The sequence below is a fragment of the Pituophis catenifer genome, unplaced genomic scaffold, assembly GCF_029215685.1.
Source record: "Pituophis catenifer annectens isolate HBS135680 unplaced genomic scaffold, rPitCat1.0.hap2 SCAF_62, whole genome shotgun sequence".
Classification (NCBI taxonomy): domain Eukaryota; kingdom Metazoa; phylum Chordata; class Lepidosauria; order Squamata; family Colubridae; genus Pituophis; species Pituophis catenifer.
Window position 1 is genome coordinate 137164 of NW_027256942.1, and position 24233 is coordinate 161396.

A 24233-nucleotide genomic window follows, 5' to 3' on the forward strand; every position below is an offset into this window, starting at 1 on the left:
CGCGTGCTGCCTGCATCCCGCGGGCGGGACTTCCCTTGTTTGCGTGGCCTGGTTTCTGGCATGCTGCGGCCAGGTGCTGGTCCATGGACCGGGGGTTGGTCTAGGCCCGTGATGGCGAACCTATGGCACGCGTGCCAGAGGTGGCACACAGAGCCCTGTCTGTGGGCACATGCGCCTTACCAGATGCTTTTCTGGTTTCTGGCCAGCTGGTCTTTGCGGGTGGCAGAGCGCTGGAAAATGACCTGAAAATGGCCTGAAAAACTGCCCAAAACTGCCAAAAAAGGCCGTTTTCCAGGCCATTTTTAGGCCATTTTCCGGGCTATTTTTAGGCTGTTTTTCAGGCCATTTTCTGGTCCATTTTCTGGTTGTTTTCAGGCCATTTTCCAGGCCATTTCTAGGCCATTTTTCAGGATGTTTTTTAGGCTGTTTTTCGGGCCGTTTTCAGGCTGTTTTTCAGGCCATTTTCTGGTCCATTTTCTGGTTGTTTTCAGGCCATTTTCCAGGCCATTTCTAGGCCATTTTTCAGGATGTTTTTTAGGCTGTTTTTCGGGCCATTTCAGGCTGTTTTTCAGGCCATTTTCTGGTCCATTTTCAGGCCGTTTTTCAGGCCATTTCTAGGCCATTTTTCAGGATGTTTTTTAGGCTGTTTTTTGGGCCGTTTTCAGGCTGTTTTTCAGGCCATTTTCTGGTCCATTTTCTGGTCGTTTTCAGGCCATTTTCCAGACCATTTTCCAGACCATTTCTAGGCCATTTTTCAGGATGTTTTTTAGGCTGTTTTTCAGGCCGTTTTCAGGCTGTTTTTTCAGGCCATTTTCTGGTCCATTTTCTGGTCGTCTTCAGGCCGTTTTTCAGGCCATTTTCCGGGCCATTTCTAGGCCATTTTTCAGGATGTTTTTTAGGCTGTTTTTTGGGCCGTGTTCAGGCTGTTTTTCAGGCCATTTTCTGGTCCATTTTCTGGTCGTTTTCAGGCCATTTTTCAGCCCATTTTCCAGACCATTTCTAGGCCATTTTTCAGGATGTTTTTTAGGCTGTTTTTCGGGCCGTTTTCAGGCTGTTTTTTCAGGCCATTTTCTGGTCCATTTTCTGGTCGTCTTCAGGCCGTTTTTCAGGCCATTTTCCGGGCCATTTCTAGGCCATTTTTCAGGATGTTTTTTAGGCTGTTTTTCAGGCTGTTTTCAGGCTGTTTTTCAGGCCATTTTCTGGTCCATTTTCTGGTCGTTTTCAGGCCATTTTTCAGCCCATTTTCCAGACCATTTCTAGGCCATTTTTCAGGATGTTTTTTAGGCTGTTTTTCAGGCCGTTTTCAGGCTGTTTTCCAGGCCATTTTCTGGTCCATTTTCTGGTCGTTTTTCAGGCCGTTTTTCAGGCCATTTCTAGGCCATTTTTCAGGATGTTTTTTAGGCTGTTTTCAGGCCATTTTCAGGCTGTTTTTCAGGCCATTTTCTGGTCCATTTTCTGGTTGTTTTTCAGGCCGTTTTTCAGGCCATTTCTAGGCCATTTTTCAGGATGTTTTTTAGGCTGTTTTTCGGGCTGTTTTCAGGCTGTTTTTCAGGCCATTTTCTGGTCGTTTTCAGGCTGTTTTTCAGGCCATTTTCCAGGCCATTTCTAGGCCATTTTTCAGGATGTTTTTTAGGCTGTTTTCCGGGCCGTTTTCAGGTCGTTTTTAGGCTGTTTTTCAGCAATCGGTGCCGAAAAGGTTCGCCATCCCTGATCTAGGTCAAGATCTGAGGAAGACTGGTGGCCAAATTTGCTTTGTCCTTGGACGACAGTCTGGGCCTTTTGGAATCCTTGTCTCCGATGGGTCTTGCACGCTCAAAGATGCCACTCTCGGAGCCCCAGAAACGTGTCCATGCATTAATGCTGGAGGTTGGAACCCACAGGTGTTTAGAAGTGGGACCAAAGAAGTAAAGTTCAGATCTTCTCTCCCGCGAAAGCCATTCTTTCGGCAAATATTGCAAGGTGGCCTTGGGTGAATTGCCCCTTGTCTCTGAAGAGGTTCGTGTAGCTGACCTTCCTGTCTTGCTGGCAGGTCTCGGTTCAACCTCTTAGCACAGAGTTTCCCAAACTTTGTGGGCCAGCAGAGGAAGGTGGTGGGGGGAGAGGGAACGGTTCCGTGTGAGTGACGGGCAAGTGTGCCCACCCACAGCTCCATTTGTGTGAGCGGCGAGCAATCATGCTCACCGTTCGTACAAATGGGGCACGCACGCCAGAGGTGGTATTCACTTATCTTCACTACTGGTTCGCAAATGGGAGCGCACGCACTTTGCTCGCGCGGCCACCTCCGCGCATGCACTGGGACTTCTGCGTATATACAGATCGTCAAAAACGGGACGTGATGACGTTTGGGCAGGTGGGTGGAGCCTCCCGCAGCCACCGCTACCAGTTTGCCCGAGCTGGATAGAACCAGCTGAATACTACCACTGGCGCACGCACATGCTCGCCCCCTGTTTGGGCAAGAGGTGCACATGGGCAGTACATGGGTGTGCACTCGTTGTTTTGGATAGCCCGGTTCTGAACACCTTACAGCCCGGTAGTGGACTGCAACCTGGGGGTTGGGGACTCCAGTTCTAGTGAATTTCTGTCTGAAATCCTGCAGAGCCAAGACACCAAGGCAGGACATGCTCAGCTGCCCGGCCTCTAGTTTCAGGGAGACATCACCGTCCCGTGGGGCAAAGCATGTGAAAGGGCTCTTCCTGGGCCTGACCCATCCTTTTCTCTCCCACAGGCGGCCCGGTTGCACCTTCACCTTCAAGAACAAGTGCGACATCGAGAAGCACAAGAGCTACCACATCAAGGACGACGCCTACGCCAAGGACGGCTTCAAAAAGTTCTACAAGTACGAGGAGTGCAAGTACGAGGGCTGCGTTTACAGCAAGGCCACCAACCACTTCCACTGCATCCGGCCCGGCTGTGGCTTCACCTTCACCTCCACCAGCCAGATGACCTCGCACAAGCGCAAACACGAGCGCCGGCACATCCGCAGCTCGGGCATGCTGGGCTTGCCCGCCTCGCTGATGGGCGCCAAGGAGAACGAGCAGGAGGAGTCCAGCAACGACGACCTGATCGATTTCTCCGCCATAAGCTCAAAGAACTCCAGCCTGAGTGCCTCTCCCACCAGTCAACAGTCTTCCGTCTCCTTGATTGTGCCGGGCACCCCTTCCACCTCGGCCGCAGAGCTGGCCGCCTCGCAAGCCGCCAGCAAACCCACCGGCAATATGCCCTCGGCTTCCAAAATGCCCACCCTGCTCTCTCAAGCTCTCCCAAGCAATATCCCTTTGGCCCTGGCCCTGCCCAACGCGGCGCTTCCAGGAACGGCAGGCTCTTACTTCCCCATGATCCCCGGCCGGGTTTCGGCCCAACTGTCCGCCAGCTCCAGCAGCTTGCTAGGTGCCGGCACGCCGAGTACCAATCCAGCGTCTTCAGCCGGTTCGCCTTCCCCGGCTCTCTCGGGTTCTGGCGAGGGAGCGGCCACCTCTTCGCCGACTCCAGTGGCTTCCATCATGGAGAAGATCTCAGCCAGCAAAGGGTTGATTTCGCCCATGATGGCTCGGTTAGCGGCGGCAGCTCTGAAGTCCTCAGTGTCGATGGAGGCAGGTGAGTCCCCTCGGCAGGCACTCTTTCCTTGGACCAGTTCAAAGGGGAAATTCCAAAGTGGGGGGGGGCGGCGGGGGGGCTGGCAAGCCATTGCCCAGAAGGAGGGATCACCTGCCATTAAAATGAGATCTGGGCAGCTCACAAGTGCTTCTTCCGATGGACTGGAATCGGGTATTTTTCCCGCCTTTTCAAGTCCAGCTGGGACTAGGTCTCACGGCACAGGAGGAAAACTATCCAATTTCCCAGGAAGCTTTTTATTCTTCACATTATTTTTAAAAAAAAAAAACAGGGAGGAGGAATCTTCCTTAACAAGGAGAGTGGTCATTGATGGATCTTTTTTTTTTTTCCCTCTTTATTTTATTTTTTTTAATAAAAAGCCACTTGCTGTCGGTGGAGCAGTTCCCCATCAGCCGAAGTGCTTCTGGGCAAATTAATATTTTAGTCAGCGTAGTGGCGAGAAACTCAGCAGACACATTCCCATCAGCAACTTTTCCCCTGTCGTGGTTTCATCCTTCCCCGCAGGCAGGGCCCTTCTCCTTGCCTTCGCTTGTTGGGGGGTGGTGTGGTCTCGGCCTCCTTTTGGGGCACCCCTTTGCTTTTTTGCCAAACGAGAGTCGACGGGTTGGGAAGAGGGAGGAAGGCCAAGGAGGCCGCTTGGTGGAGACCCCGCGTTTGGGGATGAGGGGGGGGGTCAGGCGGTTTGGAACCAATGGGATTGGGTGTCATTTTCGATCGAGCTGACATGGCAGACGTTCCTTCTGGGCATGCTCAGTGGAGAGACCGGTACCAGTCACCAAGGCAACATGCAGACCGGGGAATGGGAAAGGGGCTTGACTAGCAGCCCCGAGCTGCCACATTGCCTCAACATTAAAGGCATCTTTAATAAACGTTTAAGAGGCAGCCCCACAAATGAGTTATGACAGCTTGCACAGAGCATCAGATCTCCCCCTCGCTCCTTCCGTCCGTCCTCCTTTAAAGAGCCCACAGCCCGGACAACTTTGACATAATTTTTGCAATAATTATCACTTGGAAGAATTTCCACACCGGGATGGACGTCGGACCCCATCACGTCAGCTTGGCAATAAATGCTGACCAGCTAACCCGACCCTCTCTCCCTCTCTTCCCCACACGGCCTGGGTGGGGGGGGTGGGCGGGGGGAAGGAAGAGTTGTTTTCTCTGTGTGTGTGTGTTTGTGTGTCTGTGTGTGATATTGTAAACCGATGCATTATTTCTTAACGGCTGAGCTTTATTGTGGGTTGATTTCCATGACTTTATTTAGTGACACATTGTGGGTCTTTCTTTCTCTCCCTCTCCACCCCCCCCCAACTTATCCTCTTTCATGGGTGCAGGAAACGGGCAGCCCATCACACCTGGACGGTTCAACCCAACGCAGATGAAATCCGAGGTGGTTGAGAATCCCGGCTCGGGATCCGCCACAGCTCAAGATTCCTCCTTGCAGGAACACAGCCTGGACCTTAGAATGAAAGATCACGGGTAAGAAAGGGTGGGCCCCCAGAGCAGAGGAGAACGAACAACCCAACTTGGGGACACCGCCCTTCCCCCAAAAAAACCCTTGCTGTTGGCCAGCCCAGCTGGGCCCAAGACACCTGGGGGTTGCCTCTCCTTTTGAGCTGCAGAAAGAAAGAGGTGTTTGGAGGTCTTTGTGAGTGGAGATACTTCCCACTCCAAGGAAGGAGACCCCAGTGGCTAAGCTTTTCGGGGACCCTGGGGTGTCCCAGCCAGAGTTGACCGTCGTGGCTGAGCTATGAGGCAGCCTTCCCCGCTAGCCTCTCCATCTTCTGAGCCCGTCGGCCTCCTTACATAGTGGAGAGGAGAAGGCTTACATAGTGGAGAGGAGAAGGCTCCCATCTGGGATCACGTTTAGAAGGGGAGGTTGGGGTCAGCAGTGGGTTTCACATTGTTACTACCAGTTCGCCCTCCCCACGTGCGCGCTCGCTTCGTGCATGCACGCCTGGTTTGCGCACGTGTCTGCCTTCCGTGCATGCACCCGGCCTTCCGTGCATGAACTTCGCTCTCACACGCGCCTTCCACACACGCGCCCAGCCTCAAAAACGTGCCTAAATAGGATGGCATAGAGCTGGGGCCGGTGGACAGGCCCGCCCGTGATTTCCGCAAGCGGTTCCGGTGAACCGGTGCGAACCGGCTGAATGCTACCTCTGGTTGGGATGCTTCCGTATGAGCTGTCCAGTCGGTCTCCCTCATTCCCTGAGAGAAAGGAAATGCTGGATTTCCCGGGGGAAGAAGGAAGCCTAGGGGTGACCTCCCTGAGCTCCTCGGGGACTGAGCCTGGTTGAGGCCTTTCCCTGGCAGCGAGGGTGACTCGGCCGGGAGAAAGGTGGGCTTCCTCGCCTCCTGGTCCTTCGTACGCATCAGGTGGAAGGCGGGGAAAAGGGTTGCCAATTTGAAAGGAGAATTAATTGCAGCTCCCCTATGCACATCTTAACTAAACCCTATTGGTTTGTGTGTTCCAGTAATGAATCAAATGGCCACACAGTCTCGGCAAATTCATCTCTTTTATCCTCGCTTATGAATAAGGTAAGAGCCATCCATCACGCGCCTTTCATTTCCCCCCCACCCCACCCAGAGAAATTAAAGCCGCCGTGGCAAGAGAAGGGAGAGCAGGGGGGGGGGAAATGCGTTTGTTTTTTAATGTTTTGCCTCTAATAAGATGAGTTTGTACCATTTAAATTTTGAGACCATTTTTCATCTGGTATAATTTCAGAGCCACTGCTTACGAATTAATTTAATGAACTGGCTGAAGAAATATATCGCAGCCCCTGACACCCTCTCTCTCTCTCTCTCACTCGCTCCCCCCCCCCCCACCCCCCCATGGAAGGAGGAGGACTTTGAATGGGCTGGTTGTGTGTGTGTGTGTGTTTTTTTTTAAATTTTAGAGCCAGCCACTTCTTGTTTTGCTTTACGAGTGTGCCGTGTCGTTTACCTTAAAAGTTTCGGAAGGGGTGGAGGAATCTTCTCCCCCCCCCCACTTTCGTTTATTTTTTTTTCCGAGAATGGAAAAGAAAGGAGAGGGGGGAAAAAAGCTACCAAAATTCGGAGCTAGCGAGACTTCTCTTGAAAGTATTTCGCTTTTATTAAAAAAACAACAAAAAAAGGGCACGCGGCCCTTTTTACGAAGAGCATTATTTAAATTATGCATCCGTCTGTGATGTTTCCCCCCCCCCCCCGACCTCCTCCTATAAATGTTAAATACAATTTTGGCTAGAGCGTTTTGTCCTGATGCCTTACATAGCCAGGTCCGCTCGGAGGAACTGCTTCTCCTCAAAAGCCAAAGTTGGGGTTTTCGTCTTCGCTCTGAATCTGCCATTTAACTCAGGGCTGAGAAACTTCCCAGAAGGACTCTTGTGATTTTGCTTGGAGCTGCGTCCGTTCTCCCCAGGCTTTTGAGGGGTCTCTCTCTGTCTCCCCCAGCTCTCCAGCGCTTTCTTGAGCTTGACCTTCTGTTGCCCCTTGCAGTTTGGGAGAAATTAGCAAGCCTTGGCTTTCACCCGTAGCCAGCGGCATAATTTAAACCCTGCCAACTTTCAAACTGGCTTCTGATTAAGGCTAGCTTTAACCACCTTACCGGAAGTGATAGCAATAGCCCTTAGACTTATATACCACTTTACCGTGCTTTTACAGCCTTTTCTAAGTGGTTTACGAGTCGGCCTATTGCCCCTCAACAATCTGGGTCCTCATTTTACCCATCTCGGAAGGATGGAAGGCTGAGTCAACCTTGAGACGGTTGGAATCGAACTGCTGGCAGTCGACAGAGTCAGCCTGCAATGCGGCATTCTGATCAGGGTTCCTATGATAGCAAAGGATCTTGTCCTTCCATCAAAGGAGCAGCAAAATGCTTCCTCTGACTCAGGAGAGAGAGAGAGAGAGAGAGGAGGGGAATGGCCCAACCCATAAGGAGGGGGATTCATTCAGACCAATCCCCCCTCCCCCCATAAGCGCACGTTTCGCCGTGCTCTCAAAACTTTTCTATTTCAGCAAGCTGGCCTGGCCTAACTCCCCTCTTTTAAATTTTTTAAATTTTTTAATTCGTGATTTTATAAATTGGGTGTTTTCATCTGTGTTTTCGGCCAAAATATTTAATAATTTTAAGGGATTTTTAATATTTGTATTATCTGTATTTTATCTTGGCTGTTCACCGCCCTGAGTCCTTCGGGAGTAGGGCAGTATAGAAATTTGATTAAATAAATAAATAAATAAATAAATAAATAAATAAATAAATAAATAAATAAATAAATAAATAAATAAATAAATAAATAAATAAATAAATAAACCAAGCTTGCTGGGGATGATGGGTGTTCAGCAGCTTGCTTCAAACTGCTCCGGGAGAGTATAATTGATGATCGGGGGTTAAAACTCTGGGCTCGAGACCCGAACGCCACACGACAGGGTGAGCTCCCCTCCTCACCTCAGCTCCTGCCAAAATAGCAGTTCGAAAGCTTGCAAGTGCGAGTAGATAAATAGGTATCACTTTGGTGGGAAGGTAACAGCGCTCTGTGACATCACGCCACACGACCATGGAAATGTCTTCAGACAGTTTTGGTCAATGGCCTTGAGACGGAGATGAGCACCAACCCCCTATATTCGGCAACGACTAACGGAATAAAATCCACAGGGACTCCTTTCATTGGCCGAGTCCTCAGCCACTCCACTCAAGACTTTTCTCCTAGAGATCCACTCAGGAAGTTCTGGACTTTTTCCCCTAACGCCAAGCTCCCTTTTCTGCCCACAGATGTCTCAGAATAACCCGAACTTGGGGAACCTCCTCGGCTTGAAGGGGGAGAGCGATGGCGGGCACCTGGCAGCTGCGGGAGATGCCACCCAGTATCTGGGCAAGACAGTGAAGGCTCTGGTTCAGGAGAAGCTCGCGGAGCCCTGGAAGATGTATCTGCGCAGGTGAGGGCAGGAAGACCTCGCCTGGGTCATAGGAGGAAAAAGGGCTGCTTGGAGGCCAGCGCTGCCCCACTGAAGGCCTCAGGGCCGGGCTGCAAGGAGCCTTCCCTGCCCCTCTACGGCTTCTCCAGGGCGACTCTTGCATTGGGCACCAAAGCAGCGTGGAGGGCACAGTGCCAGGGCCCTGGTTAGCTTCCAGTATTTCAAGCATCATCACTTCCCAGGACTCGAGTTATTTTGCCCGTTAATGGAATTTAACCCTCCCTTAGCTTCCATAAAGACCTCCGCAATAAAAACAGCCTCAATCAACGGGCGTAAAGCAGGCCTAGCACAACTAAAAGTGGAAGTCGAATCGACAGAGTTCTCTGCATTTGAAAAATTTCAGAGCTTGCCTGGAAGAGCCAACCGGATTTGCCTGGCATTTTAAAATCAGGGCTTTTGGGTTTCAAGAAGCATCAACCAGTCCGTCTCACATCATTCCCTGGAATTGCCCTTTGCCTTAGTTCATAGAATATAGAATAGCAGAGTTGGAAGGGACTCTGGAGGTCGTCTAGTCCAACCCGCTGCTCAGGCAGGAAACTGTCTTAATGTCCAATCTCTTCTTCCGTTTGCTGAGTTCTTCCTTTTCTTGTGGGTTATTCTGCTTGATTCAGGCCAGTCGGCCTTCAGACCAAGCTGACTTTCTCTACAGAAGAAGTCAAGGCAAGGGTGAGCTGCTAGGGGTTCGGGAGAACCTCTAGCTAAGATTCTGTGCGGTTCGGAGAAACCCCAGATTCCACTTCTGGCTGGCCCCGCCCATCCCACCCCGGCCCTCCCAGGAGTCCCCACGTGGCCCGTTTTGGATGCAGGTAACTGCAGGGTGCACGCGGAGGCTCGGGAAGGGCAAATAACGGGCCTATTGGAAGTTCGGGAAGGGCAGAAACAGGCCTGTTTCCAGCCTCCAGAGGGCCTCCGGAGCCTGGGGAGGCCGTTTTCGCTCAACCAGAGGCTCGAGGAAAACCTCTGGAGCCTGGGGAGGGCAAAAACGCCCCCCGCCCCCCGCTGTGGTGCAGGAGGCTGACTTGGCCACACCCACCCAGCCACCAGGCAGAGAACCCCTTGCTCAAATTTTTGAAGCCCACCCCTGAGTCCAGAAGGTTCCTTCCAACCCCACCTTCCCCACCCACCACCGTCGGTACCTGAACCCCTTTAGGAAACACCCGAGTTAAGAAATGCCAGCTGGAGAACCCAGTGAATTACATTTCCCTTCCCCTCCTCTGGTCTTCCTGTCTTTGAAAAGTGATTTGTCCCCCCCCCCATCGAAAGGTCTTGAGCGGTCCTGATGTTGCGTGCGACTTCTGTGCGTGTGACACTACGATCATCTCCTTAAAGATATGAGCCTTCGACAACCAGATCTGTGGGGAATCCCAGCTGCCTTACTCCCAGGGAAGGCCGAACTAATAAAAAATAAAAATCAACCTCCAGACTGCTTTTATTATTTTTTTTTAAGCCATGATAAGAAAAGGCTCGATAATTTTTTTTTTCAAATCAGATTATATATCTATATATATATTGTCTGAAGTGGTGTAGGGTTTCCTGCCTAAGCGGGGGGTTGGACTAGAAGACCTCCAAGGTCCCTTCCAACTCTGTTATTCTATTTCCATTCTATATATTAGAGATGGTGTTGCTTTCTTTTCCATGAAAAGGACACCTTCATCTGTGTTTTTCAGTATGTAAATGTATTTAAATTCAGCCAATTCAAAGCCAACCAGTTAATTAAAAGATTGACCCTCCTAGGAAATTATAGCCCAGCTTCTTCCTTGTCCGGCAGGACTCCCCCCCCCACTCTTTGTCCCGCACTTATCTGCCCGATCAGTTGGGCCATTATGCTTCTTCAGCCGAAGGAAGGGGCGTCCTTGCCTCCCGTTCGAAGCCAAGCCAAGAATGAAGATTTCCTGCTGCTTGCAAAATGAGACCGGCGGATTGGAAGCCATCTTTAAAATGGGGAGGAGGGAGACTCTGGACCAAGGAGGCAACTGGAGGGGGAGAGGGGGGCGGGTGTGTGTGTCCCAGTTTGGCCTCCAGGTAGGGCTAAGGAAGGGCCTGAATCACCGGGGAGGGGTGCAGAGCCCAGGGTGCAAGGGCACGCCGAACGGATGCCCTGTGGAGTTTCAGGCTTCCCCTCCTCCTTCTCCTTTGGCAGGTTTGGCACCAAGGATTTCTGCGATGCCCAGTGCGACTTCCTGCACAAGGTGCATTTCCACTGTGTGGTGGAAGAGTGCGGCGCTCTCTTCAGCACTGTGGACGGAGCGGTGAAGCACGCCAAGTAAGTCACAGGCATCGTTCCCTCACGGCTGGTGTGTGTGTGTGTGTGTGTTCTTTTTAAATCTCTTCAGGCAGTGGTGGGTTTCAACCGGTGTTACCACCAGTTCGCATCATGCACACGCTTTGCAAACTTGCACTCCGTGCCAGCGCAGTGTATTGCGAAACAGCTGAGATGCGGCAATCCGCTCTGCCGCGCCTTTCAGCTGGGCTAAAAACGACCAAATATAAGGTAGGTATAATGCAGGGGCAGGCGGGAGGGCCAACCTAACCATCAGAGAGAACCGGTTCACTCTCAGCTCACCATCGTCGCTACCGAATTGCCAAAACTGGGCCGAACTGGTAGAAACCCACCACTGCCTTTAGGCCTCAGAGAAGGAAGAATGGAGGTGTCAGAGATGGTCACAGGCAGTGGGATCTGTGTGTAGGTTTAAGACGATGTATACGGCCTCCCACTCGCTCTCGGTGAGTCTGGGCGGCTTACAAAAATAAAAAGCCAATATACACAAACAGTAAACAAACACAGAAGCATCTGTCCCCATCTCCCCTCCCCCCAATTCTGCCGGGGGGGGAGGCATTGGTGATGGCCTGCCTGGACCCAGACAGACCCACCCCTGGCACGGCTCCTTCCTTGTAAGCATAACGCTGAAAGGGCCACCACCTCCACTTCAAGTCACATCTCCAACCGAACTTCAACGATCTCTTGGTCTCGGTCTTCACGTCTGTGAAATGGGAAACACGAGCACCAGCTGACAACGGCGGCTTCAACTCATCGTGGATACAGACAGTGCCTTAGACCGAACATGGCAGTATTCGCTCAGCCCAGCTTCCTGGATCGAGGACATAATGAAGAAGATATATCCTCGGCTGCTGTGTGATTTGGGGTGGGTGGGGTGGACACACCCGTGGGATCCGTCTTGGGTTTTGTGACACCGGCTTCCCGTGGCCTTTGTGAACTGCTTTTCCTGATTGGAACACTAAAGAGGCATGATTTGTGTGTGTGTGTGTGTGTGTGTCCCCCTGTATGTCATAATGACATTTTTAAAAAAAATTGTGAATCTCCCCAGAATCAGTCTTAGGAATTCAGTAGAAGCCACTACTAACAGCCCCTGTTCAGAAACGAGCAGGAGACCACTAAGCGATGCCTAAACGGGGCAACTGAACGAGCTGCACTAGTTGTCAACGTCTGTGGCTGATGAGCCTCTCTCTCTCTGTCTCTCTCATCACCCCTCTCTGTAGTTTCCACTTCCGAACAGAGGGAGGCGCCACAAAGGGAACCTCAGAGCACGCTTTCCCGACTCCGGCAGAGAGCAAGACATCCATCCCTCCTTCCTCTCCATCCGCCACGTCTGCCATTCTGGCCACCGCCTCGGCCGCCGAGGGGCCCACCGCATGTCCGGCTAGCGTGCCGTCCGCTCCTACGCTCCTGGCCTGGAAACAGCTGGCTTCCACCATGTCTCAGCTGCCTGTCTCGGGGCCCGGGCTGGCCACCTCCCCGATGGCCACCACTTCCCTGGAGAACGCCAAGCCTCAGGTCAAGCCGGGCTTCCTCCAGTTCCAAGAGAAGTGAGTGGCTCTTTTGGACGGGCGATGTGGGATCCAGGGTTGGGTGACCTGGGCTCGAGGTGTCCTTTGGTCACTGGGACGCCCCCAACTGGCTAGGGTGCTCTGGGAGGGCAAGCCGGCAACCGTCTGTTCTGACCCAGCTCCCCAAACACGACAAACCCTCTAAAGTGAACTCAAAAGATTCCTTTATTAGGCGTGCCGGCAGCCCCGGCAAAAAGTTCCCTTCTCAGGCTGACAAGTCCGTCCGTCCGGAAGATGAATAGTTGTCTGCCACATCTGTTCATCTCCGCCCCCTGCCTCCCCAGAGCTAGAATGGGGGCTTCGCTAGCAGCGGTTGCTCTTCCGGCCCAAGGACCGGCCCATAGATTTCCACTGCTCTCCTCTCCTCTGCCTTCTGCGCATCTGTAGTCAGGCACTGGACCCAGCTGTTCCTCCTCCTCCTCATCAGCCACCTCCAGACCTAGGAGCTGTTGACTCTCCATCTGAGGGCTGACGGATGGCCCAGGCTCCGCCTCCATCTCTCTCTCTCTGCCAGCTCCATTCCCTCTCCCCCCTCGGAGCTCTCAGGTTGCCTCGATGCTGACCCTGATTCCCACACCTCCTCCTCCTCCTCCTCCGATTCGGTTGCTGAAGGGACCAGCGGCCGACAGACCACAACGCCGTCCCTGTTAAGCCAGAAGGGCTCATTTTGGGTCTCTCCTCCAGCGATCCTTGCCTGGCCACGGACTGCAAGTATGCCAACAAATTCCACTTCCACTGTCTCTTTGGGAACTGCAAATACGTCTGCAAAACCTCGGGGAAGGCCGAGTCCCACTGCCTCGACCACATCAACCCCAACAACAACCTGGTGAACGTGCGCGATCAGTTCGCTTATTACTCCCTGCAGTGTCTCTGCCCAAACCAGGTAAGCCCCACAGGAGGGTCCCGAGAGAGAGAGAGAGAGAAAACTGGGTGTGTGTGGGTGGGATGGAGGGAGAACCCGTGAGAAATTAGAAGAGAAAGATTCGCCCTTCCTGCCTGGTCTCCACCAGGTAGAGATAGTCCTCGACTTATAACAGTTCTAGCAACTGTTCAAAGTTACAACAGCACTTGAACAAAGTGACTTGTGACCCTTTACTCACACTTACAACCATTGCAGCATCCCCGCGCTCAGGTGGTCAAAGCTCATATGCTTGGTAACTAGTTTTCGTATTTATGACGGTTGCCGCGATCCCTTCTTGCGACTTTGTTGACGTACAAAGTCGATGGGGAAGCCACATTGGCTTAACGGCTGCGTTACTTAACCATTGGCAGCGATTCACTTAACAACGGTGGCAAGAATGGCGGAGAAATGAGGCACAACTCCCCTTAACCGATGTCTCAACTTAGCAATGGGAATCTTTTATTTTTTATTTTTTAATTTGATTTATATGCCGCCCTTCTCCGGAGACTCAGGGCGGCATACAATGCGTTAAGCAATAGCCTTCATACTTTTGTATATTTATACAAAGTCAGCTTATTGCCCCCCACAAACTGGGTCCTCAATTTACCCACCTTAGAAAGGATGGAAGGCTGAGTCGACCTTGAGCCTGGTGAGAATTGAACTCGCAGTAATTGCAGGCAGCTGGATGTTAAATGCTGCCTTAGGAGGCATTATCCTCCTACGCAACTCAGGCTCCTTCTTACGACCGCAATTTGGGGCTCAATTGCGGTCGAACCTATGCCCTTCTACCTATGCCCTTCTCAAATCTGTGGGGCAAGAGCTCCTCTATTTTCAAGGTCAAAGACTACCTGGGAGAGGAAGGATCCCCCCTTCCAAGAAGCCCTGGGGGGGGGTCTAGGATGGGGTGGGGCAGGGAAATGGTGTTTGCCAGCGAATCGGGAAGAAAGTGTGGGAGATTCAGAGCCCCCCCCCTTACAAACCCTGCAGGGATGAAGTGCTTTCTCAATGACCAGAGATCTATATGTGAGGAAGAGAGAGGCATGTATCAGGGAAACTGAGGCACCGGAGAGTTCTCCTGGCCAGCAGCCCTCGTGCAAGGTTTTTTTTGGGGGGGGGGGTCCTTTGGCCTGGAGATGAGGAGGCTTTTCTCACAAGCTTGACCCTCCTTCCCTCCTCTCTCTCCTGCAGCACTGTGAGTTCCGCATGCGGGGGCATTACCACTGCCTTCGCCCCGGCTGCTTCTTCGTCACCAACATCACCACTAAGCTGCCCTGGCACGTGAAGAAACACGAGAAGGCCGAGCGGAGAGCCGCCAACGGTTTCAAGTACTTCACCAAACGGGAAGAATGCGGCAGGCTGGGTAAGCGGGACGGGACGGCGGGACACTGATGAGCCATCCCTGAGCCGCCTCTCGCTCGCTTTTCCTTCCAGCTTTCTTTCTTTCTTTCTTTTTTTCGGGCAGTTTAAGCAGACAAGCCGGTTTTTCAACTTGTCAAGTTTTATTCGACTTGAATTAGTCCCTTTGATTGGCGGCTCCTCCTTCCCCGATAAGCAGCTCAAATATTGAAGTCCCGGGCTGTGACGCCGCCGGCGGGCAAGGCCGAGCCAGCCGTCCGTCTTTCCTTCTCCTGGAAGTGGGCACAAACCCTTTCTGCTGTTCGTCAGATTCCGAGGGGGCGAGAGAAAAAAAAAAACCAACAATTAGAAACTGCTCCACCATTCCTTGCTAGTCCTTTGTGCCAAGTGCCCGGTTTTCACACTGGAAGGCTCACCCGGGACATCCCAGAATAGTAACATTGTCCCAGTATTCCCCCAGATGGCCCTGCCTTAGGCGTGGGCTTGCGCTGGCAGCGAGGGCGGCCCTGCCTTCTCTGATGCCAACTCCCTGGCGAAGCAGCAGCACATCGAAGCGGCCAAAGTTACACGGAGGCAGCGGGCGTGGCTGGCAGCTGTGTTTGCCAGTAATAAGGTGGGGCCAGCCTCCCCCCCCCACATCTGCCCCAGTTCCTCTATCAGTTAAAATAAGGGAGCCCCAGTCGGTGGCAGTGCCCGGATAGGCTGGCCACCAATTAAAAGATATACAATATATAATATAATATACAATTATTATATACAAAATTATACAATATACAAATACAATATACAATTGTGCCCTTATCCCCTCCAAAACAACGTATATTCTTGAGTAGGTTTATTCCCTTTGCCTTCCACCAACACTTATTTTATAAAATCCCCCCCTATTTCATTATAATTGTTTGCTCTGATCAACCCTTTTTTAAATTTAATTTCTGTTGTTAATTTGTCATTCGTGGCCATGCTCCAAATTTCATTATGCCACTCATTCCTTTGAATATCCCAATTTCCGTCCCCAATATTTAACCATTGCTTATCTAGCTGCCATTATCAAATTTACAATCAATTCCTTTTTTTGTTTGTTTCATTTATATCCCGTTGTTCCACCAGCAGCAATAATGCAATTCTTGGTGACTATGTCTAAATTTACATTCAAAAGTGCTCTAATTCCTCTAAACACCATGTCCAGTGGTGGGATTCAGCCAGTTTGCACCATTTCGGGAGAACCGGTTGTTAACTTTCTGAGCAGTTTGGCAAACTGGTTGCTAGAAGAAATCATTAGGGCAGAGAACCGGGTGTTAAATTACTTGAATCCCACCACTGACCATGTCCCGTATTTTTTTGTGCACTATCACAATCCCACCACATGTGTTTATATGTTCCGACAGCTACAGCTGCTTCTCGGTCTGCGGAAGGGCACTTCCCCCCTTGGCTGCTCAGCTTCAGCTGCAGAAACCCGGGGGGGGAGGGTGTTCAGTCTTGATCCCCCCCCTTGGCCCCCTACAAGAGAAAAGGAGGCGGCTCATTCAGGAGAGGCTCAGGGGGGGTCCCCAAATCTTCTTCACCCCACCACCTCTGGATACTGGAGGGAACTGGAAAGATGGGTGCCCCTTTGCGTGCCGGGCATCCTTGCCCCCTCCTGAACCCCACTCAAGGCTGTGGGTGGGACAAGGGGTACACGCGAAAGCACCCCAGAAGATTCAGAAGGCCAGGAGGGGGGGGGGGAAGCTACTCCATCTCATATTTCCAAAAATCAACTGGATTTCCATAGACTCAATTTTGTAATCCATCAAGCATTTAGCCCGGGGTTGATTGCAAGGCACGGCTGTAACTGGAGCAACAGACGACAAGGCCCTGGGCTGCCCCTTACCTGGCTCCTGGCTGAGGAATGCCAAGAGGCTTGGCGGTTGGTTGGCTGCCGTCCGGCACATCGCCAGGCCACACAAAACCAGCCGACGATACCCGACACTCGGCTGCCCCAGCAACGAACAAGCCTTGGCCTGCCTGCCTGCTGCCAATCATCCCGGACGTGCCCCCAGTAGAGCAGAGAGCAGGAAGGAGGGGGCAGGGCTGGAGGGAGGGGCCATTGTGTGTAAAGGGGGGGAGGAGGGAAGGAGAGGAACTCCAGAAATGCCAACTTGGCAATGCCCTTCCAGTGGCAAAGCATGGTTTGCAGGCTGGCTTACGGTGGAGCGTGGCATGAGAGCTGTCCGTGGCTTAAAAAGAGCCCGTGGCTTCTGCATCAATTAATTCATCCCATTGGCCCCAAAATACATCCAAGTCCGTACATAATGGGGGGGGGTGTGGGGTACCACAAGGGCCTTTTATGTCCGTCTTTCCCCCGGCAGGTTACATTTCAAAGCAGCTTCTGGCTTTGAGGGTGGGGGGGCTTTAGAGCTTGTCGTGGGGCGACACGGATGGCTGGTGCCTGTTTTTTAACCTCCGCTGCTTTTTAATTGATGGCTTTATTATGCCGCTTCTGACGAGATGTATATGGATTTTGGATTTTATTTGTGTTTTCATTGTATGTCATGCTGAGAGAGTATTTGCTATAAGGCAACTAATAAATCTTGGAAATAATTAAATAAAAGTTATAGCAGGCAGCATCCGAGAGGGCCTTTCTCTCTCTCTCTCTTTCTCTTTCTCTCTCTCTCTCTTTCCCGCGTGTGCAAAACAAGGAACGCCACTTTTAAGACGGCCCCTGGCATCGGTAATTTTCATAAATTTAAAACGGCTTTCCAATTAAGCCCTTTAAAAACTGATCAGTTTTAATTTGTTCAACCTGCCAATTAATAAATTAAATGCAGCCGGGTTTGACTTAGGCCGTTCTCGGTAAGTCATTTGGGTTATCTCAGAAATGTCCCTCTCGGTCGCCCGTTGACCTTCGTTGACCCTCCGCAAAGGAGACAGGCAGCTTCGGGGTGGGGGTTGGGGGGCCATTGCTCAGCCTGGGCTCATCTAGGGCTGGATCCCAGGTTGATCTTCCTTTCAGGGATCTCCCTGCTTTGTTCGACTTGTGGGGAGGGGAGGCATCCCTCTTTGCCCCCTTCGGATGTTTTGCAAACATGGGAAGGCAAATCTCAGGAGGGGGCAGAAAGAGTTTTAATTCCCAAATCGTGGAAATGCCAAACTCGGGTCCCAGCATCCCCCATCCCCACATCAGCCCCCATCACTACGGGGCAGAGGCCCTCAGAGAGCAGCCTCCCTTCCAGGGGTGAAATGCTACCGGTTCGCACCGGTTTGGGTGAACCGGTAGTAATAAAATCTACCGGTTCGTCGAGACTGGTATTTCTGACGATCAGCTGTGCCGCGTGATTTATATTCGCTAAAAAGCAGGAAATCTAAATCATGCAGCACAGCTGTTCCTCCCACCCCCTCGCTGTTCTACTTACCTTTAAACGGCTCCTTTTGGTGCGCATTTGGTGCACACTGTGCATGTGTGGGCAGCAAACCGGTGGCAACCCGCGGAGGATTTCGCCACTGCTCCCTTCCCTCTGGGGTTCTCAATCAGCTATGGGGAGCTGCTCCGAAGCTCTTTCCTCCTGAGCTCGGACCAAGAGCAGCGTCTGGCCCGTCCCTGGGGCGGCATCTGCTCCTGAGTCCAAGACGTTGGTTGCCTGGCTTGTGCGATTCATGACTCTTTTTCCCTTCCCTTCCAGGCTGCAAATACAACCAGGTCAACAGCCACTTCCATTGCATCCGCGAGGGCTGCCAGTTCTCCTTCCTGCTGAAGCACCAGATGACGTCCCATGCCAGGAAGCACATGAGAAGGATGCTGGGGAAGAACTTCGACCGCGTTCCCACTCAGGTGACTCTCCCGGAGCAGGGCTGGTATTCACTTACCTTCGCTACCGGTTCGCAAATGGGAGTTCGCGCGCCACCTCCGTACATGAGCAAGACCTTCTGTGCATGCACAGAGAGTCCAAAACGGGACGTGATGACGTCCAGGTGGGTGGGTGGAGTCCCCCACAGCCACCGCTACCGATTCACCCGAACCTGATAGAACCGGCTGAATAGTATCACTGTCCCAGAGGATTGCTTCCCCCCCCCACCCAGCCATGGCTTCACTGTTTTCAGGGACAGCACTTAGGAACACGGTAAGCAGGAAAGCCTCGGCTGTGGGGCCATCTAGCTCCGGCTGCTCCCGCTCTCCACCAGCATTTGCCCCCCAAATTGCCCTCTACGCATCCTGACCTGTGTCGAGGGGGTGGGTAGGACAGGAACAGCTTCCCGTGAAGCAGTGAGATCCCCCAGGAGCATCTAAAGCTGCTTCCGGAGGGCAGCGGACATGAAGGGCGAACTGGCCCTCTGAAAAGTTCCCCACGCCTGGACCTAAACATAAGTTCTGGTTTTAACGAACTAAAATTCAATTAGAGCTCCAGAAATTAAATGTAGCTTAATGGGATTACCACCCCCGTGCGCTTACTGACTTTTCCCTCGTGGGATATTAAAAGTCACAATTCCTCAGCGATTTCGCACAGGCCTCTGGAGAGGGGCAGACACACACACACACCCCACCCCAAATTTCAGGAGCGCAATGCAGCGTTTGGGGTTCAGGCGGAAGCTCAGGATTGTCGCTCCGTCCTCGGCTTCCTTCCTGCACGGAAAGGGCTGCTTTGCAGTGTAAAAGGGCTGTGCAGCGTCTCCTGTGTCACACACACACACCACACAGGGCAGGAGGTTAGGATCCACCTAATTGGGAGGGGGAAAGATACCTGTAGCTCCAGGCAACCTTGGCCCCACCTTTGCTTTCAGGAAGAGAGGCAGAAAGCAGCCAGATTTTCCCCAAAAGTCACCCCTGCCCCCTCCGTTGTCTTGCTGTAGGTGGTGGGCCACACTGCTAGAAATGACAGCCACCCACAAGTGAGCAGCCTGGCCCCCAGCCCGGCTTCATCAGGGAATCCTGCCTCCTTTCAGGGAGCCCCCAGCCTGATGGACCCCGAGACGGAGGAGTACCTCGATTACGCGGGATGCAGCCCCGGCGCCATCTCCTCGGAGTCGTCGAACATGGACCGCAGCTGCTCCAGCACCCCGGTGGGCAACGAGAGCACCTCAGCAGGTGAGTGTCCTAACCCACACACACACATACAGCTCCCCAGCTCCGGGCTGGGACTCTGCGAGAGGCTGTGCCCTCTGGGTCAGGCGGTCTTCTTTCTCAAACGTGGAGGGCTCGGAGCGGCGTCCCACATGGCGGGACGAGGGATTTGTGAAAGAGCCTCGCCAGGTAACCGGTACGTCCGAGGGCTCTGAAAAGCTTAAGCCAGGAGAGCCGGGCCCGAAGACGCTGGCAGGGACAGAAAGTCAATGCCTTTGACTGAAAATCTCCAGCGTTGCATCGATTAACGTTCACCTCCAATGAATCACTTGCAAAAGAGGCATACGGCCCAGAGTGGCCGTTGAAGGGCCTGAACTTCTGGGAGGCGGCTGGAGTGTCCGTCGACATCCCCCCCCCCTACACACACACACACACCGGGGAATGCCGTGGGCCTCCCTGGATGAGCCAGGCCCGAGAAGCAGCCGGTCCTTCCCTGACTTCGATTTGACCATTCATACACCACACACCCCTCGTCTCCCTGGCAGACCTGCTGCCCGCCTGCCCCGGTTGGGGTGCTCCGGATGCCCTCACGGAGACTCTCCTTCTGCTGTCGTGCTGCTGCTGCTCATCACCCCCTTTTCCATCTCCTCCTCTTCTCTGGTCCTGTCGTCGTACCTGTGAATGTGTCCTCCATTTTTCATCGTGTGGCTTAACACTTCTCGGGGTCTTTATTTTTGGTCCTGTTTCCTTTTTTTTTTTTCCCTTCTTCTTTTTTTTTTTCTGGTGGTTGTTTTGTTTTTCTTTTCCTGCTATTTTTTTTTCTTTCCACGTTTCTCCAGGCTGCCTGGCTGCTCTTCCTCCTCCTCCTCCTCCTGCTGCTGCTGGTGACGATGTTAGCCACAATGCTCCACCACCACCGCCATCTCTGCCTCCCTCTTTCTCACAAGCCCTGCTCAGATCTCCCCTCCCCTCCCTGCCCTACCTCTTCTCTCCGTCGTGTGTCTCATACTCTCTGCTAAGTGCCACCCTGGGATCCAGCAGGGGCATTGCCTTGCCCACCGCCAGCTCGACAGGGCTCTCACCCATCCTTGCCAGTCCAGTCAAAAGCGACGTCCCGCTAGTGCAGGATGCAGCAGGTAATCCGATCTCCGCTTTCTCGTAGCGCTACCCCAACATTACCCCCCCTCCCCAGCATCATCGGCCAGCCGCCGATAGACACAGGGCTTCAACAGACTGGAAGCGGTCTTTCGGCTGTCTTCTGGACCAGTTCTGGCTTCCTGGCATTGCCAGGCTCACCCACCTGATGCCCAGTGATCTAAAAGGTTGCAAGGGCAAAGATGTCACCAGCCTCACGTAAAACCCAGGGGTGCTATTCAGCAGGTTCTGACAGGTTCTGGAGAACCGGTAGCGGAAATTTTGAGTCGTTTGGAGAACCGGCAAATACCACCTCTGTCTGGCCTCCGAGTCAGGTGGGAATGGAGATTTTGCAATATCCTTCCCCCAGGAGTGGGGAGGGAATGGGGATTTTGCAGTATCCTTCCCCTGGAGTGGTGTGGGAATGGAGATTTTGCAGTATCCTTGCCACACCACGCCCACCAAGCCACGCCCACAGAACCGGTAGTAAAAAAATTTGAATTCCATCACTGGTAAAACCCCAGACATTTTCTTTAAATGATCAACAGCCACGAGTTCCAAATGGTTCCTACACGCAGACTTAGGAGCGACGGATGCACGGTTAAAAAAAATCTCTTAATTCTTCTTATCTTAAGAGGAATTCAGACCAAAATTAGAGGAAGTCCTGGGGAGCATAACGCTCACAATAAGAGGAAGATAATCTTGCGTGCTGTGTAAAAGGCACTCTGTGGTGGGAACGTGCTAGTCTGAACAGTCCTCGGCAGAGGAACATGGTTTCTACCAAAAGAAATCCTAAAAAAGTAAATTGTGAAATGTGATGAAAACAAACCCCCACCCCCACCCCCATCCGGAAGGCCATTCAAACACTCAGCCGTACAGGTGGAATCACAGATCCTCCTGCCCAACCCCAAGGTAAATGGGTGGAGTAGGAAGCAGCTTTTCAAAACCTTACAAAAGTTTAGAGGATTTGAGGCCATCCAGGTCTCAGGAGGATTTCCGTTCCAATAAAGGAGAATATTTGTAGCTCAGGGTTGACCTGAGAGGGTCCTTGGTCCTCTCTGAGCTGGCTTGTTTTCATGTAGACGTTTCGTTAACCTAACTAGGTAACATTATCAGTGCTAGTCATTGATTAGCATTGAACATGTTACCTAGTTACAGGGGTGGGATTCTACCGGTTCGGACCAGGTGTTAAACCGGAAGGATCCCACTACTGCCTAGTTAGGGTCATGAAACGTCTGCTAGAAAACAAGCCAGCTCAGAGAGCACCAAGGACCCCTGACTTCCGTCCCATAGAGGAGGCGCCTCTCCTGGGTCTCGCTTAGAGACAGGATCTAGATTTGCTCTACCGCAACCTGGCAATTTAAACAAAAACTCACGCTATATTAGCCAAAACAAAATGCTTTTGATTAATTATGGGGGAAGGTCCGGAAGAAAAAAGGGGGCGTTTGCCTCTCCACAATGCCAAACTCTGCCTTTATTCCCCAGGGAACACCATCACCATGCCAACCGCCGCGGGGGCCAAGAAGCGCTTCTGGATCATCGAGGACATGTCTCCCTTCGGCAAGCGCCGCAAGACGCCCTCCTCCCGCAAGATGCTGGACGAGGGGATGATGCTGGAGGGCTTCCGGCGGTACGACCTGTACGAGGACTGCAAAGACGCCAACTGCCAGTTCTCCCTCAAGGTCACGCACTACCACTGCACCCGGGAGAACTGCGGGTATAAATTCTGCGGTCGCACCCACATGTACAAGCACGCACAGCACCACGACCGGGTGGACAATCTGGTGCTGGACGACTTCAAGCGCTTCAAGTCCTCCCTCAGCTGCCACTTCCCCGACTGCCAGTTCTCCGGCAACAGCACGCACTTCCACTGCCTGCGCTGCGGCTTCCGCTGCACCGACAGCACCAAAGTGACGGCCCACCGCAAGCACCACGGCAAACAGGACGTGATCAGTGCTGCCGGCTTCTGCCAGTTCAGCTCCAGTGTGGACTGCGAAGTGCCCGAGTGCAAATACAAACTCAAGTGCTCGCACTTCCACTGCACCTACCCCGGGTGCAAGCACACCGTGGTGGGCATGTCACAGATGGACTCGCACAAGCGCAAGCACGAGAAGCAGGAGCGGGGAGAGCTGCCGGCCATCTCTCCAGGGCCCGAGGGCCTCCCCGCTGTCCCCATGGAGTACGAGGCCCAGAGCACTTCCGTCAACCTGGACAGCTCCCTCAACCTGAGCACAGACGCCAAGAGCTCCCTCTTCTTCCTGCAGAATGCGGCAGGCGTGGGGCTCAATGACTCCGTGGACCTCAGCCAGAAGCCCCCTGAGGGCACGGGCGGCCTCCCTTCCACCCCAGGGGAGATCCTGGCCCCTGCCGCCAGCAAGCGCTTCCTGGCCAGCTGCAGCAACGTGGAAGAAGAGGACGACTCTTCCCACGACGACGATGACGAGGAGGAGGAGGAGGAAATGAATGAGGAGGATGACGACGAAGAGGAGGATGAGGAGGACGACGAAGACGAGGAAGAGGAGGAAGAGGATCTGAACACCGATTCGGAAGAGTCACTCCCTGACGGGGAGGGCCTGCCCGCCAAAGACATTAGCGAACTGGAGGAGGCCGTTTCCTCTACCGCGGATCCCAGAGACGCTTCCACGCCTTCCGGCGAGCCAGCCTCAGCCCCGGCCCCTTAAGGAGCAGCCACACAGCAGCGGTGGGCGTGGGGGTTTGGCCTCGGCGAGCGGAGAAAGCAAAAACTGCATGAACAGTTGCTCTGTTGAGGGGGGAGAGGCAAGAACGAATGCTAGAATGGCCAGCGAGCAGCAAAACTGACTCTATCCCTGAAGGTGCGCGAGAGGCGGAGGGAAGCACTGATTCTTGGACCACACACGACACGGAGACATGATGGAGCCGGAGAGGAGCAAGCAGCGGCGGCAGCAGCCGCATCCTGGGGATAGGGTGGGGTGGGATGGGGGCAGCGGGAGGACCCATCTGTTGGGGTGCACATGTTTACAGGGGGGGGCAACAGGCAGAGCATGGTGGTCTTGTGATGCAGACGGACTGACCCTCCCGCTTCTGGATGGATGTGCTGCTCCCCGTGGCAGGAAGCGGCCTGCCCCCTTCCAAGCCCGCTTCTCTTCGCGGAGGTGGGAAGGCGGGAATGGTTTTTAACCCTTCGACTCCGGTGTGTGTTCATTTGTCCTCTAATACTCCTCCCATTCTCAGGGAGACGGGCGGGGGGGCAGGCAGCTAGCATCTGGCGGGGGATACGAGGCGGGAAGAAGAGCGTTAAGTCATATGAAATATAGATATATCTATATATCTATAGATGTAGATATAGATATATATATAGCGGCAAAGCTGGATCAGGTTCTGCTAAGCTGCAAGCCGAGTCCTTTTGCCACCGGGAAA

General features: G+C 52.9%; 1 protein-coding gene across 1 annotated transcript in view; it reads left to right on the plus strand.

The window, feature by feature from the left end:
- The window catches only part of CASZ1 (castor zinc finger 1), a 68332-nt gene extending 44610 nt beyond the window's left edge, over positions 1–23722 (plus strand). Inside the window, exons 7-17 of the mRNA XM_070956539.1 lie at positions 2726–3594; positions 4944–5088; positions 6087–6150; positions 8363–8526; positions 10706–10828; positions 12064–12390; positions 13096–13294; positions 14501–14672; positions 18325–18473; positions 19583–19724; positions 22320–23722. Of these exons, the coding sequence (XP_070812640.1) occupies positions 2726–3594; positions 4944–5088; positions 6087–6150; positions 8363–8526; positions 10706–10828; positions 12064–12390; positions 13096–13294; positions 14501–14672; positions 18325–18473; positions 19583–19724; positions 22320–23515 (3550 nt within the window). The 3' untranslated portion in view covers positions 23516–23722. The remainder of the gene's footprint in view (positions 1–2725; positions 3595–4943; positions 5089–6086; positions 6151–8362; positions 8527–10705; positions 10829–12063; positions 12391–13095; positions 13295–14500; positions 14673–18324; positions 18474–19582; positions 19725–22319) is intronic.
- Positions 23723–24233: the final 511 nt, after the last annotated feature.